Source organism: Jaculus jaculus, chromosome 14 (assembly GCF_020740685.1).
Source record: "Jaculus jaculus isolate mJacJac1 chromosome 14, mJacJac1.mat.Y.cur, whole genome shotgun sequence".
Lineage (NCBI taxonomy): Eukaryota > Metazoa > Chordata > Mammalia > Rodentia > Dipodidae > Jaculus > Jaculus jaculus.
The window spans coordinates 78,792,314-78,806,703 of record NC_059115.1 but is presented as its reverse complement, the minus strand read 5'-3'; the positions used below and the strand labels follow the sequence as shown (position 1 = coordinate 78,806,703).

The following is a 14,390-nucleotide window of genomic DNA, read 5'->3' as shown; positions in this document are numbered from 1 at the left end:
AAATAAAGGCAAAAGTACATGCTTTAATCTATGTTGGTGGTGGTGGTGGTGTGTGTGCGTGTCATCTATGTTTGTGGTTATGTGTGTGTGTGTTATCTATGTTTGTGGTTATGTGTGTGTGTGTTATCTATGTGTGGTATGTGTGTGTGTTATCTATGTTTGTGGTGAGTGTTTGTGTTATCTCTGTGTGGTATGTGTGTATTATCTATGTGTGGTGTGTTATCTATGTGTGGTATATGTGTGTTATCTATGTGTGGTATGTGTGTGTGATCTATGTTTGTGGTGTGTGTGTGTGTGTTATCTATGTATGTGTAGTGTGTGTATCATCTATATTTGTGGTGTGTATATGTGTGTTCTATGTTTTTGGTGTGTGTGTCATCTATGTTTGTGGTGAGTGTTTGTGTTATCTGTGTGTGGTATGTGTGTGTTATCTATGTGTGGTGTGTTATCTATGTGTGGTATATGTGTGTTATCTATGTGTGTGTGATCTATGTTTGTGGTGTGTGTGTGTTATCTATGTATGTGTTGTGTGTGTATCATCTATATTTGTGGTGTGTGTGTGTGATCTATGTTTTTGGTGTGTGTGTTATCTATGTTTTTGGTGTGTGTTTGTGTGTGTTTGTTGTCTGTGTTAGTGAATAGTTTATTTGGACAAGATAGTCAGATGCTCTGAGACCATGCCGGTTAAGCTGACAAGCCAGCTGGGGAAATAAAATGGCAACACTACCAACCAGAGGTAAACTAGTAAAAGATCCCACAGAAATAGATAGAAATGATGTTTGCAAAATCAATGAATAAAGGCCTCAAAAAGAAAACAAATATAAGAATTTGAGAGATAACGTAGGCTTATGGACATGGTGCAATCATAGCAACTGAAGTTTTTCCAAAATCCATCTCAGGAGAGCACAACTCACAAAATAGTTTGAAAATGTACTGAATAGACTGAAGAGATGGCTGAGCAGTTATGGCACTTGGGCACAAAGCTGAAGCGCCCAGGTTTGATACGCCAATGCAACATAAGTCACATGCACATAGCGCCTATGTAGCTGGAGTTCATTAGGGGTGAGCCCTGGCTCACCCCTAGTCTCTTGCTCCACCCAACTCTTTCTTCCTTTTTCTTTATATATCTCAAATAATTAAATATTTTAAAATGTGCTAAATACAAAATGGAAATACATTAAATGAAATTCCCATGATGTCAGTGTATAATACAATTATGAGAAGAGAAAAAATATCCATGGCTTATGTATATATTCTTTAAGCGAAGGTGGCCTACAAGAAAAAAATAAATAAATAACACTTCAATATCAAATTAAAATTAAATTTACTTTCACAATTAAAAAATACAGAGAAGTATGGCCAGCAGTACTTCAGAAAGTACATCCCTGGAATTCTCTGCTGAAATTGGCAAGCCTGTGGAATAAATATGCAGGCTACTTGGATGGGTTTCCGATGAAAGGCAATGAAAAAAAAGCAATGAAAGGAATGGCTTACAAGACAGATTAAAGAGAAAAAAATGTACAACTTGAGCATGTCAGAAACTATGTAAGGAACATTGTATGTTCCTAAATGTGACACTTGTAAATTTGAGGTAAATGCCATCTTTGTGTGTGAGGTTACATAGTTACATTAGAAAAAGGGAAATCCTACCTGAAATTGTGCCCATTGCTTTCAGTAATAACAATTTGAACAAACGACCCAAACACAAGCAAAAAATTAAAGCTACCAACCAGATTTATTGGCTATTCCTAGTAACCAGTAACAGTGCTGACCTCAGAATGCACAGAAGTCCATCTGAACATGGTAAAGTAGGTCAGGGCATCACTGCAGAACGCCTCCCAGCCCCTAGCTGCGCTTTAAATATACACAAGATTCCTGTAGGAATTAGGACACTTCCCTAATTACACCATGAAACGGTCCTTGGATTTGAATCTATCAAACCTAGTTTGGGTCCTGATAACTTATCCAGTCTGCTATCTATATTCACAGCTGCCTGAGGAAAATGACATTTAATATACTGTGCAACTTCAGAGAAATATTGTGTAAAGTTGTATAAAGTATCCTTTTACATAAGATTATATCAGTCATTATAGGTACAAGGACCACTTTTGGATTGGGCTTTTACATCTGGCCAGGCGCTATAAGAAATCATCTCTCCTCAGCATCACTGCTCACCCTTCAGTACCATTCTGAAATCAATACCATTCACATACACCACCTCATGACTTGCAGTTCCCATTTCTCAACACCATTCCTAGAATATTTTTTTTTCTTTGCTTAAGTCTTCCCATTTAAGTCATATGTCTTAGTTCTCACTACCTCTACTTATAAATACCCTTGATTTTTACAACATACCAGGGATTTCTCCTCCCTATTCATTGTCAACCTCTCCACCTATTTCTCCTGGGATCTTTATCTTTGACTCCTTAAGACTCTCATAGATAATTTTTCCAATATTTTCACCACTTGATGTTAACCATAGTGTCCATAGCTATACAATATTATTTAAAACTACCAACATTACAAATGCATGGGAATTCATATTCACCAATCTATGCCTATTTTTCTGCTTTAATTATTTTAGTAACCAAACTCCTCCCCATGTATGGACCATATTTGCATTTTCTGGATGGCATACCAGAGATAGGAATAAATCTAAGTTAATTTGGGAATCAGTGGAGCAAAGGTATTAATATCATCATAGCAAATAAAATACAGGACAAAACACTGGGAAAATTCATAATTTTTTTTTCCTCTATCAATAGTTAAACACACAGACCAGGTGCAGGAACAAGAGAGATAAAGACTGGGGATTATACTAGTGTCATGGGTGGAGAGAGAGGGGCTGAAGATCAAGGAAAATAAGAGACAGAAAACTCCAGTGAGAAATGGAAATGCTGAGAAATTCAAATGCTGGCAGCTGAGTGATTTCATGTAACCAATAATTCTAATGGAGAATATTGCCAAAAAGTTTCTAAAGCATAGAGATCGAAGTCATTGGTGCTGGAAACTTATAAGAAATTTAACATCCTAATGCTAAAAGAGTCACAGACTTGTATAGATTCAAGTTGGTTTTTCATATTTTTTATTTACATTTTTACTTGAGAGAAAGGGAGAGAAAGAGAGAAAAAAAATGGGCGCACCAGGGCCTCCAGCCTCTGCAAACAAACTCGAGATGCATGCGCCACCTTAGGTAGGTCCTGGGGAATTGAAACTGGGTCTTTTGGCTTTAACCGCTAAGCCATCCCTCCTGCCTAAATTAAAATTTTTAAGGTGAAGCAAGTTCTGGAGCCAGTGAGGAATGGAAGGGTGACAGAAATCTAGTAATAAAGTCTAAAGAGTGGAGGAGTCTGACACCGAACAAAACTGCACATGATGAGTGGAAAGCACTTAGGCACAGGTACTGAAAAATCAACACCAACTCTTCTCATATTTAATTTCAAGAATGGAAGGAAAGCAGCACAACATAACTACCACAAGCAACATAGCCCGGTAGGGAACAATCATGAGTGGTTGAAGTCAGAATGTGGAGACTTAATTTCAGGCTCTCCTGTTCTATGAATTCTAGGTCACATGAGTTTTTCAAATCTCAAGTTCTCGACTTGTTAAATTAGGTTATGAATACTTTCTCTGCACATGTCGCCTACAGCAAATGTGAAATTGGTTATGAATTTTAACTACCATTTCATTATTTTAGGAAAAGTTATAGAATAAAGAATAGGGAATCCATTTCAGCTCTTACTTTATACAGCCACACAAAGAGAGATTTTAATGAGAATGCTCTACACATTTGCATGATACAACTTCCAGTATTTTAAGAAGTATTTAAGTAATCTTTTTTGCAGGTACTTGAAAAACTATATTTTGGTTAATTCTAGCCAAGTAAACTAGAAATATAATTTTATGTTTGCTATGGTTTCAGAGTATTTGATGCCTTTGTTTGTCTTTTTAATTCATTTTTTCCAGACAGGAGCTCAGAGTCTTGCATAGAATGCCAATCACTTTGTCACTGGACTAATCCCAGGTCTTCTTAACTTTTATGAGACAGCATCTCACTGTGTATCCCAGGCTGGTTTTGAACTATAAACCCCCTTCCTCCACCTTCCTAGTGTATGAGTTATAAGTATGTGTCACCATACCTGGCTATTCAACTAGCATTTCTTTCTTCTTTTAAGGATAAAAGATTATTTTTATTTAGCTATTATTTCTTAATAGGTTCCACAGAAATAAAATTAAGTGTGTGCTGTGTGGTGATCAATCTCAATTTTAAACTCTATAGGAATTAGAATCACAACAGAAACTAGTCTCTGGGCATGCCTATGAGAGTTTCTAGATTTAAGTAACTTAAGGTAGAAAAACTTACCTTAAATGTGAGTGGTACCACTAAATGGCCTGGGTTCACAGATTTATAAAAGGGGAAAATGACAGTAATCTCTCTCTATCTCTTGAGGTGGGCTGCAGGTGACCACTACCCATGCTATTGCCGCCGTAGCTCCCTGCCAGGCTGGGCTAACTTACCTCAAGTTGCCACCCGCAGTAAACCCCTGTTCTGTAAGTGGCTTTCATCAGGTATTTTGTCACCAGTTCAAGCAGCTAACATAGAGTATATGAAGCAAATTAAATAAGAACATTGTTAACAACTGAAATCCTTTGTGTAGGGTTATGAAACTGAAAATTACAAAGAACTCATGATTCTACACATGACATTCAATAGCATGGTACAATGCAGAGAAGTGACAAAATTCTAGAAAAAAAAAACACATAATCCTGGCACGTCATCTGAGAACAAATCTGTATGGTAAAATCTTGATAAAAACGTGTTTGAAATTACTTCTCAACACCACCTCTCTCTTTAGTACTCTCACTACTTCAGCATTCTGAAATATGTACTATTCATATTCATTCTTTATGACCAAAAGAACTCGCTCATTTATTTCTATATGTAGAAAGAGCTATATGACAGTTTTACAACTTAAAATTTAAGTCATTTCTTTTTTTAAATGTTAAATAATTTAAATTTGAATTATTTAAAATTTATATAACTGTCCCAAAGAATAAGTATAATGTATACCTTCCTAAATAATTACCACTTAACTTAGGTGGGATGCACATGTTTTTGAAAGAATTAAATTATTCCATACATCTTCATGTCTAGCCATTACCTCCTTGTTGCTGGGACACATCATCCCACTAGAAGCAGCTTACATCATAACTGGGTGGGGCACCCTTGGTAGGAGTAGAGTAGACAGCCAGGGGATTCACCTGGTCATGTCAGGAGCTGTCACGGACCAATAAACTTCAAGGCCCACCCCAGGGCCATGCCTCCTCCAGCTCAAAGTCTGTAGCAGCTGGGGATCAAGCATGAAGCTTCATCACAAAGACATGTCGCTATGGGTGGCACTAGCCTTTCAAGACGCCACGCTGCGACACACAGCCTATCACTCTCTGGGCCACATTTCTTAGTAGTTGATGAGGCAGAGTGTAGACTTGCTCTAAATTCTGAATCACAAGTTCCTTAGTTTCTCTGTAATGGTGGCAGCTATCTGTATACCCATTTTCTCATTTTCTTGCCAATAGTAACAGGGCCGGGCTCCCTGGGTAGTGTCAGTGGGAACAGTGCCAGAGCACGAGGCGCATGCTAGACGTAAGCACTGGAACTCAGAGACCAATCAGAGTAAGGATCTTTCTGTTGACATGTCTAGCAAGATGCTGGTGCTGCTATGGTTGGTGGCCCTATGTAATGTAAAGAAAGGAATGGGGCTGGAAAGATGACTTACTGGTTAAGGCACTTCTCTGTGAAGACCAAGGATTCAAGTTTGACTCCCCAGAACCCACATAAACCAGGTGCACAAGATGACACATGTGCACAAGGTTGCACGTGTGGCCAGACTTTGAATGCATTGGCGGGAGGCCCTGGCATGACAATACTCTCCCCCCCCCCACTCTCTCATTTTCTCTCATGCTCTCCCATTAAAAAAGAAAAGAAACAAGATATGCCTATAAAAGTATTTCTTATTTGCCAAATTAAAGATGAATAGAATGTCACAACTTTTTATCTAACTAAGAAACCTGTTACTTAGCAGTAGGATTTCTTTTAATTGACGATTCACAACAAACAGAAAGTACTTCATAGCCTTGTGTTTTAATACATTTTTATCAGTGCTTTAGTAAAAGCATTTAAAACTATTTTCAAAGTAGGCTCTTTCTAAAACACAGATCGCAAGTGGAAAACAAAGCTTTGAAAGCCCCTGAAAATGGCTTTGACCTAATATATATAATATATATATATATATATATATATATATATATATATATATATATATATATGACATACTGCTATTTAAATATTTCCTGAAGATCAGTGAAATGTATTGGTGGGTATACTAATTTCATTTACTTAAAAGAATATGGAAACTCTACATTGGGTTTATTGCGAAGGTTGTTGCTTGGTTTTGTGATTGTTTTGTCTAATACTGTGCCAAGTCCTGACTCTACAAAAGAAATGAAGTGAGAGATTAGAATTTACTATTAAGTATTATAATTGTTATTTGGCCTTTGCCAATAATTATTGTTTGTAATATACAAGATTACAACAATATGTAGTGTCAGGGAAAATCATGTCCTAGCTCTTGGAAAGAAAAATAAATGTGAAGAGAAGGTTATTGTGAAAGTAATGACAGACTTAATCTATAAGTGGGAAATGTCTCCACATCACAGGGAGGATTGTTCCATTTATTTAAAATAAAAATATTCTTTAATGCTCCCATTTGACTGTTCTAGATTTATTTATTTTTTTTCTGAAATGTCAAGAGCCCATTTTATCATGGCTGCCTTCATAGTCTCCAGTACAAGCAAAATTGAAATAGTCATCCTGACCGATGTACAAGGGACTTAAAGGATTACTTCATATTCTAAAAATAAACCACTTTGTCAAATATGAAGCATAAACCTTAAGAGGTGCATAGTGGCCGAACCCTGTTTACAGATTCCCTTCAACCTAAGCACAGGGCCTTATAACAGGGACTAAAACCAGTGCCTTCTGATTCACGGAATAAGTAAGTTGTCAAAAGAGACCAAATACTTTAATAAGCTATGTCTTAGAAAAGAGAAGCAGAAAAGACTCATTGATCCTCTTTCTCCATAACCGCAGTCACATTCTAAAGCACTATAGTGTTTAAGGCACCTTCAACTATGTTCTACATGAACGTGCTGGTCTCACCAGTACACTGAAATCTTCCCTTAAACAAATCTTACAATAACAATACATTTTCTTATAGTATGTAGTCCAATAATTTCAACACATCTGAATTAAAAGATCTACCTCTTTTCAATGAAACTTAACTGTTTTATAATACCTTTGTTTGATTATATTAGGAAAATAAATTTTAAAAGACAAGATTTTGGGCTGGAGAGATTGCTTAGAAGTTAAGCACTTGCCTGTGAAGCCTAAGGACCCCGGTTGGAGGCTCGATTCCCCAGGACCCACATTAGCTAGATGCACAAGGAGCACATGTGTCTGGAGTTTGTTTGCAGCAGCTGGAGGCCCTGACACACCCTTTTCTCTCTCTCTCTATTTGCCTCTTTCTCTGTCACTCTCACATAAATAAAAATTAAAATAAACAAAAAAAAGAGACAAGTTTTTTTTTTTTTTTCCCTGCCATGTTGGGTAAAAATGATTGCTTCTCAGATTTCTAACTCTCATCCTCAGTGTAGATTTTCAAGCTTAAATATTTTACTAAAAGTATTTTGTTAATAAGTTATTTATGTCAGTGTCTTTTACCCCCAAATAATGAATACATTGCAGTTAATTTTTCCATTAGGTACACAGCTGATACTGACATGAATTATCATAGGTGATGCCTGTAAGCTCTTACAATTTTCTTGCTCTGTGGCTAAATGTTCCAACTTTATGAAAACAGTTTATATGAAGTCATAAAAGCATCACTAGTTAGCAAACACTTGTGCAGGCTTTGTTCCTTGACAGCTGACACATTGTATTGCTTAGGTTAAGCCTGGCCAATCACCTTATATATGTCCTTCATTTTCTGGATGCAGCTTAAAGAAAACCCAGGGAGGCAAAAGTCAACATAAATAGATTGCTCAAGTATAATACACAGTCCCAGTCCCCAGTGTGACATCTATTTTCAGTGGTTAGGAGTTTCTGATTCTCACAGGCTCCAAGTATGCATTACATGGATGAAACTGTGAAATACATGAATTCTGCACGTGGGATGGAGAGAGAAATTGCTGTGGACTTGACAGTGTTAGGCAAGGAATTATGATCAAGTGGAGATGTTAAACTCTTGACTTGTACCTTAATTCAATTCACAATTGATTTTCATTAATATTTCAAAGCTCAGGTTTTGGTTGGGAGGGGCATTATATTTTTATCTTATTTTATTCCTTGCAAGAAAAAAAGTGAAGATATTTTGTCTACTTTGCTCTCTGGCAAGGAAAAGGCAAATGGGAGGAAAAAAAAAAGTGGAATGGGAGAAATGGGGGTTCTTTTTAATCTTAGGGTAAATTAACACAAGACAAATGTCACAGAAAACACAGCATATTACATTGCCAGCGACCATGTAAAAAGCCAGAGAACTCACAGTGAGGGGAGGATGGTGCATCTGTAAACAGCTCTTAAGGGCTAGATTCACATAAGCTAGAACTAACTTATTGTAAACACCAATTAAAGACAAAAGGATTTCAAATCATTGCCAGATATTCCTACCTAATAGACATATACATGTGCATGAATTGTCACAGTCTGTTTATCATGCCATTCAGGCTCCTGTGGCCACAGACTGAGCTAGTTAGAAACTTGCATCTCCCAGAAAATCACTATTTACATATATGTTAAATACATTTATTCAAGTAAACCAATTTAGGACTTCTACTTACGAAACTTAAAATACACATGGAAAGTCAGCTTTGAAATTGTCCTAGAAATTTCAGTAGTGCTTGTTTCACCAGAGTGATGCCCCCGTTCTAGGTGCACTTGAGGAGACTTCCATGAAAGAAGGGGTTCCACCTGCGTGAGTATGGATGTGTGTGGCAGAGGGACGTTTCCAAGTTAAAATCTGATGGTGCAACCAGTCTGCCTGGGCAACTCATCCCTTCCTATCTCTCTCGGGGAGGCACTAAAAACGAACATCAGTGTTATTATAAAAAGTGCACTCATTTGGATTTTCAGTTTAGCATTAACTACTTAGGTTTTTAATTTTTTTCTCTTTGGTTTTAAAATATCTTCATTGATTATTCTGACACCTGCTGGTGAGGGCACAGTTGATTTCAGACTTGCCTTCAACAACACTGGAACCAAAGAGTTTTAATAGGTATGTTGACTAATAGTTCAGTTTATGAGGTCATACACTTATTTTTTAGCATTCTTAAGAAACGAGGAGGAACTTTAATAATTGTTCCACATCACACTGACAGACATTTAACTATACACAAATGTATGTTATCTTAGATTCTCCAAAAGTTATTGCAATCAGCACGTGTGCTAGAAGAAAACCCCAAATAAGAACAAATATAATGGAAAATTTCCTTCAGTCATAGACAAAAATTGAAAATTAAGAATACTATGGTATTAGTTTTATATATATTTATGAAAGTGTGAAAATATTTAGCAAATAAAAAGGGTAAATTATTTAACAACTAGAGAAAATACTAATTACATATTTGCAAAATTTACCCTTTTTTACTCAGTACCTGGTTACTATGATTTATTTCTGGTTTAAACTAAGGGCTGAAATCTACACAGGTTTTTCTTTTGGCAAGGATACAATAAAACTAGTACATCATAAATCATACTCAAAGCTATTGTACCTTCAAGTGTATGCAGTAAACATATCAAAATTATGTTCTTGGGCTTTAGAAAACTCTCCAGTGGTTTTGACTTAAAACTGGTACACAAATTATAAATAATCTACACAGCCCATGTCATTATTGGAAAGTTTTCCAAAGGTTAGATATCTTAAGAGTACATAATTAAGAAAACAAAACACAATAAACAACAAGAAAATGAAATCTAAAATACTTTGGGCACTAAAACATTAAGTGCTTTGTACTGATACTGAGTATCCAAGCTATGTTATTGTAGTCATGTGTATTTCAATCATTTAAATTGCTATAATTTTATGAAAGGGAAAACTCATAGCTACCAGAGAAAAAGGGAAATTTTAATAAGAGATACTATATACTGAATTCATGTCTTACAGACAGTAACTATAATACATTTGATAGAAATGTGGCTGAGCTTTAATTCAAGGAACTATTCAGAAGTTCAATACATTTTCTTATTTGTAAGATCTTTGCAACTTCAAAATCAAGAAAAGAAAATAAAGCATTTCATTTCATATAACTATATTATAATGTAAATTATCTTTTTTCTAAATCCATGTAAATTCTAAAACAAAGCACATCCACAATCTGAGGGGACACTTATGAAATACTCAAAGCAACTATATGAGAACCAAGGACAAAGTTGTGCTGCCCCATGGCACTGCATGCCACGGTCTCAAATACACAGTCATCTCACACTGCCACAGCTGCATGCGTTATGCCTTTTTATCGCTGTCTGCAATCCAACACAGGAAATTAATTTTAAATGTTGCACCTTTTATCTGAAGTTAGCAATTATTTCTTAAGTATAAAGTTAATGGAAATGCAATATAGATGATGAAGACAGAAAACTGCAATGGTAAAATCACTTCCAGAAACCTGTCATTCCAACATAAATGTTGGTATGTTAATTACAGAGGCATAGTGCTATCTGAAGTGAGATTCTGCACATATTAATATATTCCAGATAGAATTAACTAAATATATCACTATTCATTAAAAGATGGAATGGCAAATGCCAATGATTCATAAGCTTTAGGGCATGTCTACACATTTTTAGACAGTGCTATTTGCCTAAAGACTTTAGACACAAAATACAGGCACAGGACAGATTGCATAAGAAGGCACGTGCTTGCTTCAACTGTGTGCATGCTATTGAATTTTTTAGAGCAACCCATAATGATGAATAATTTAGGAGTTAATAAAATATTCAATCTGACTGATCCATCGGTTTAATTCTAAAATAAAGATGACTAATAAAAGAAGTAATATATCCTCATCAAATCCAAATCATTAATGCACACGAATTGTGACTCGCAGAGAGAAGACACCAATTTCTGTAAGACGCTTAGTGTCTTAGATATATGACGGGCGAGACTCTGTGTTGACTCTGGCTTTAGTAAGTTTTCCCAAAGTTTAGTTGTTTGCAGCTGACATTCAAGTTCTATTCTGCCTTGGGAAGAGCTAAGTGGAAAAATTAAGAGAGGTGCAAGATAAAACAGAAAGAGCTCATTCAAAGTGGTCCGTTTCTTTCCTTAAAGCTCTCTCCTCTACCTACACAGGCTTGCTTTAAAACGGAGAAATCAGCTGAAATAATATGGGGGATCTCGCTAAGCATTGTCTAAGAGGATGTAAAGAGACTGAGTTCAGGCCAGCAAAAACTCTCCTAGTGCCCTGGGCTCCTGCAAGTACATGAGGCCAGGCAAGAGCTGTCCAACATTTCACCCCGTCACCCTTGTACAGGGCAGATGGTTGAGGCGGTGACAGGGTGTAGTGTGTGTGTGTGTGTGTGTGTGTGTGTGTGTGTGTGTGTGTGTAAGAGAGAGAGAGAGAGGGAGAGAGAGAGGGAGGGAGAGAGAGGGGGAGGGAGAGAGTGTGTATGTGTGTGTGTGTGTTTGCTGTGGGACCAAAGGCTGCTGAAGAAACAAGGAGAGTGCCTGCAGAGCTTAGCTTTCTGTTCCTGCTAAGGCATTAGAGTGCAGGAGGAATGCAAGCAAGGAAAAAAAAAAAAAAAAACGGTTTGGAATCATTACCTGGGGTGTAACAGCCCCCAGAATCCCTTCCGTTCCCTAATCTCCAGTGGAGTGGCTGCAGCTACTGGGTGACGATCAGGGTACTTTGGCGATCACCAGCGAGACCAGCACCCGCCCTCCTGCATACCCGCCGGGGAAACAGCCACCCTGGGGGGTAGAGGGGAGACGGTGGCGGCGAAGTGCCGCCTCTGCTCCCTACTGGCCAAAACGCCTAGCTTCCAGGGCAAAGTCACCCAAGAGCCCATCTGCCAAACCAAAGGTGGGTGGAGAGACGGGTATTGTAAAATGTCCACGCGGAGTCGATTCTCAAGTGGATTCGAGTCAACGCATTTTTATCCTAAGTCCCGGGTTCAGATGCACAGCGTTTAAAGCCAGGCAGCGCTCTCGCCCCTACTTGGAGCTGCCGGCGAGGATTCTATTAGCAGAAGACCGCTCACAGGAGGCCGCCAGCATCCCAGATAGGGCCGGCTCCCCAGCGCCTCCTTTGAACCTCGCTTTCACCACCCCTTCCCATTTATCCCTGGCTAGAGGCCAGAGGGAATCCGGACCTGGGTTGCTAACCTCCTCCATCAGACCGGGCGGTCCCCAGAACAACTCAGGAGGAGAGGAAGTCCTGCATTTCTTCAAGAGTGTTTTGATATGATTGCTTGAAATGAATATATATATATATATATATGATGTTGTTTTCATGCAAGTCGTGAAATACAGTCAGACCAGCTCTTAACAACTTTTACACTCCTGGGCGGGAGGCGGGGTGGGCCAAGATTGGCTTGCATGTAAGAATTGTCTGTAACTAAGAGTTATGCTTTTATCCAAGGAGACGGCACCGCAAAGCTGGGCCTCCGGGCTCAGAACAGGCAGGTTGTTTTGACTGGTTCAAGGCTCTGGGAAAAGGACCCCGCGAGAAATCGGGTGGCCCAGGGACCCCTGTCCCATCGGACCGCTGACCAAAACTCCTAAGGTCTGGTCCAGGTTCTGAGTCCCCTCCGCTTCTCCCGGCGCCAGAGCCCATCACCAGGGCGCACTGCCCAGCGATGATCCGGATTTTCCCCGCATCTAGTTGACGCCTGGGGCGCAGTCATCTCTCTCTCCGGGCGCTCCCGCCACAGCATCCTCAGCATTTGCTATCCAAGGGTCATGTAGCCACCCGTGGCCCAGAGAGCTTGACAGTAGCTGGTTTCGGGGTCCCCCCCCTACACCCCACACTTCTCCCATCTCTCCAGGCTCAGCCCGAGTACTCCATTCGGACTTTTGCTAGCACTTTCTGCCGACAGCTAGGAAGCGTCACCTCGCCCGCGCCGCCCGCCCGCGGCACCCACTGAAGACCCGCACCTGACACCCCTTGCGCAGCATTTCCCCGGGGACTCCCAGCCCGTCCCGCACCGGGTGACCCGGGTCCCTTCACCTTACCTTTGCCGAACTGGGGTACGCAGAGACTGAGCCCAACCAAGAACCAGGCGGCGACCCAGCGTTTCATGATGATCGTAGGTCTGGGACCGCGACCCCGGCTGGTCAGGGGTCGTCACGGAGGGCACGGTCGCCGAGGTGGCACCGCAGGGTAGCAGGAGACGCCGCCGCAGGCACCGGCTTCCCGGAGACGTCTTCTTCCCGCAGCGCTTTCGAAAATTCTTGGAGAGGGCGCTGGAGCGCGGTGGCCCCGAGCGAGGGCGCCTCCCCTTTCGCCTGCGCCCTGGGCGCACGCCGGCTGGAGAGCTCCGGAGAGCGGGCGGCGGCGGCGGGCTCAGCCCCGGGCTGCGGGGGCGTCCCCGGCCGAGGCAGGCGCGCCAGGCGGGGCGCGGGCGACGGCAGCGGGCGGGCCGGTGCGGGGCGCGAGGCTCGCGACGCTGTCGCCGCCGAGGCTGCGGAGCTCCGACTTGAGAACAATGAGGCGGGAGCTGGAGCGGGCGGGCGGCCCGGAGCGCACTGTGTACAAACAGAGGCGGCGTGCGTGCGCGGCCGAGCCGAGCGGGAGGGCTCCGGCCCCAGCCCCGCGCCCGCCCCACCCTCCGCCCTCCGCCCTCCCGCCGGTTCCCCTCCAAGCTCCCGCCTCCCTCCCTGCGCCTCCCCTCTCCTCTCCCTCCCTCCCTCTCCCCTCTCCTCCACTCTCTCCTCTCCTTCTCTCTTTCCCTCTCCCCTCCGCCCCTCTCCTCTCCCCCTCTCTCCCGCCCGCCCCACCCGCCTCGGCGGTGGCTCCTTCTACTGGAGGAGAGGGAGACAGCCTCAGCCCCACCCGAGCACCTGCCACCATCTAAGTTCGCCCACCTCCTCAACCTTCGCCCAGGCTAGGGACCCCGGGCTTAGGACAGCACCCTAGAGGTCTCCCTTGCTGGACTGACTCTGTCATGAACCACGCACAGGATTCCCTGGACCCCCTTTCTCCGCACAGCCGGGAGAAGTTCGGAGATCTTAGAAAGTAGCTCTTGGGGCACGAAGCTGCTCGAGGGGGACCCTGCTAAGTGAATTGTTAGATTTTTTCCCCCCCCCAGGCAATGCCACTTAGTCGCCCGACCCCAGTCA

At 41.3% G+C, this 14,390-nt stretch overlaps 1 protein-coding gene across 2 annotated transcripts in view; it reads right to left on the bottom strand.

Annotated features, from left to right (window-relative positions):
- Edil3 (EGF like repeats and discoidin domains 3) overlaps nt 1-13,551 on the bottom strand; it is a 413,243-nt gene extending 399,692 nt beyond the window's left edge. The window contains exon 1 of one of the 2 annotated variants that reach the window (XM_004651638.2): nt 13,284-13,551. In XM_004651638.2, the coding sequence (XP_004651695.1) occupies nt 13,284-13,350 (67 nt within the window). In that variant the 5' untranslated portion in view covers nt 13,351-13,551. The remainder of the gene's footprint in view (nt 1-13,283) is intronic. The other variant, XM_045133604.1, reaches the window with a different exon arrangement.
- Nucleotides 13,552-14,390: the final 839 nt, after the last annotated feature.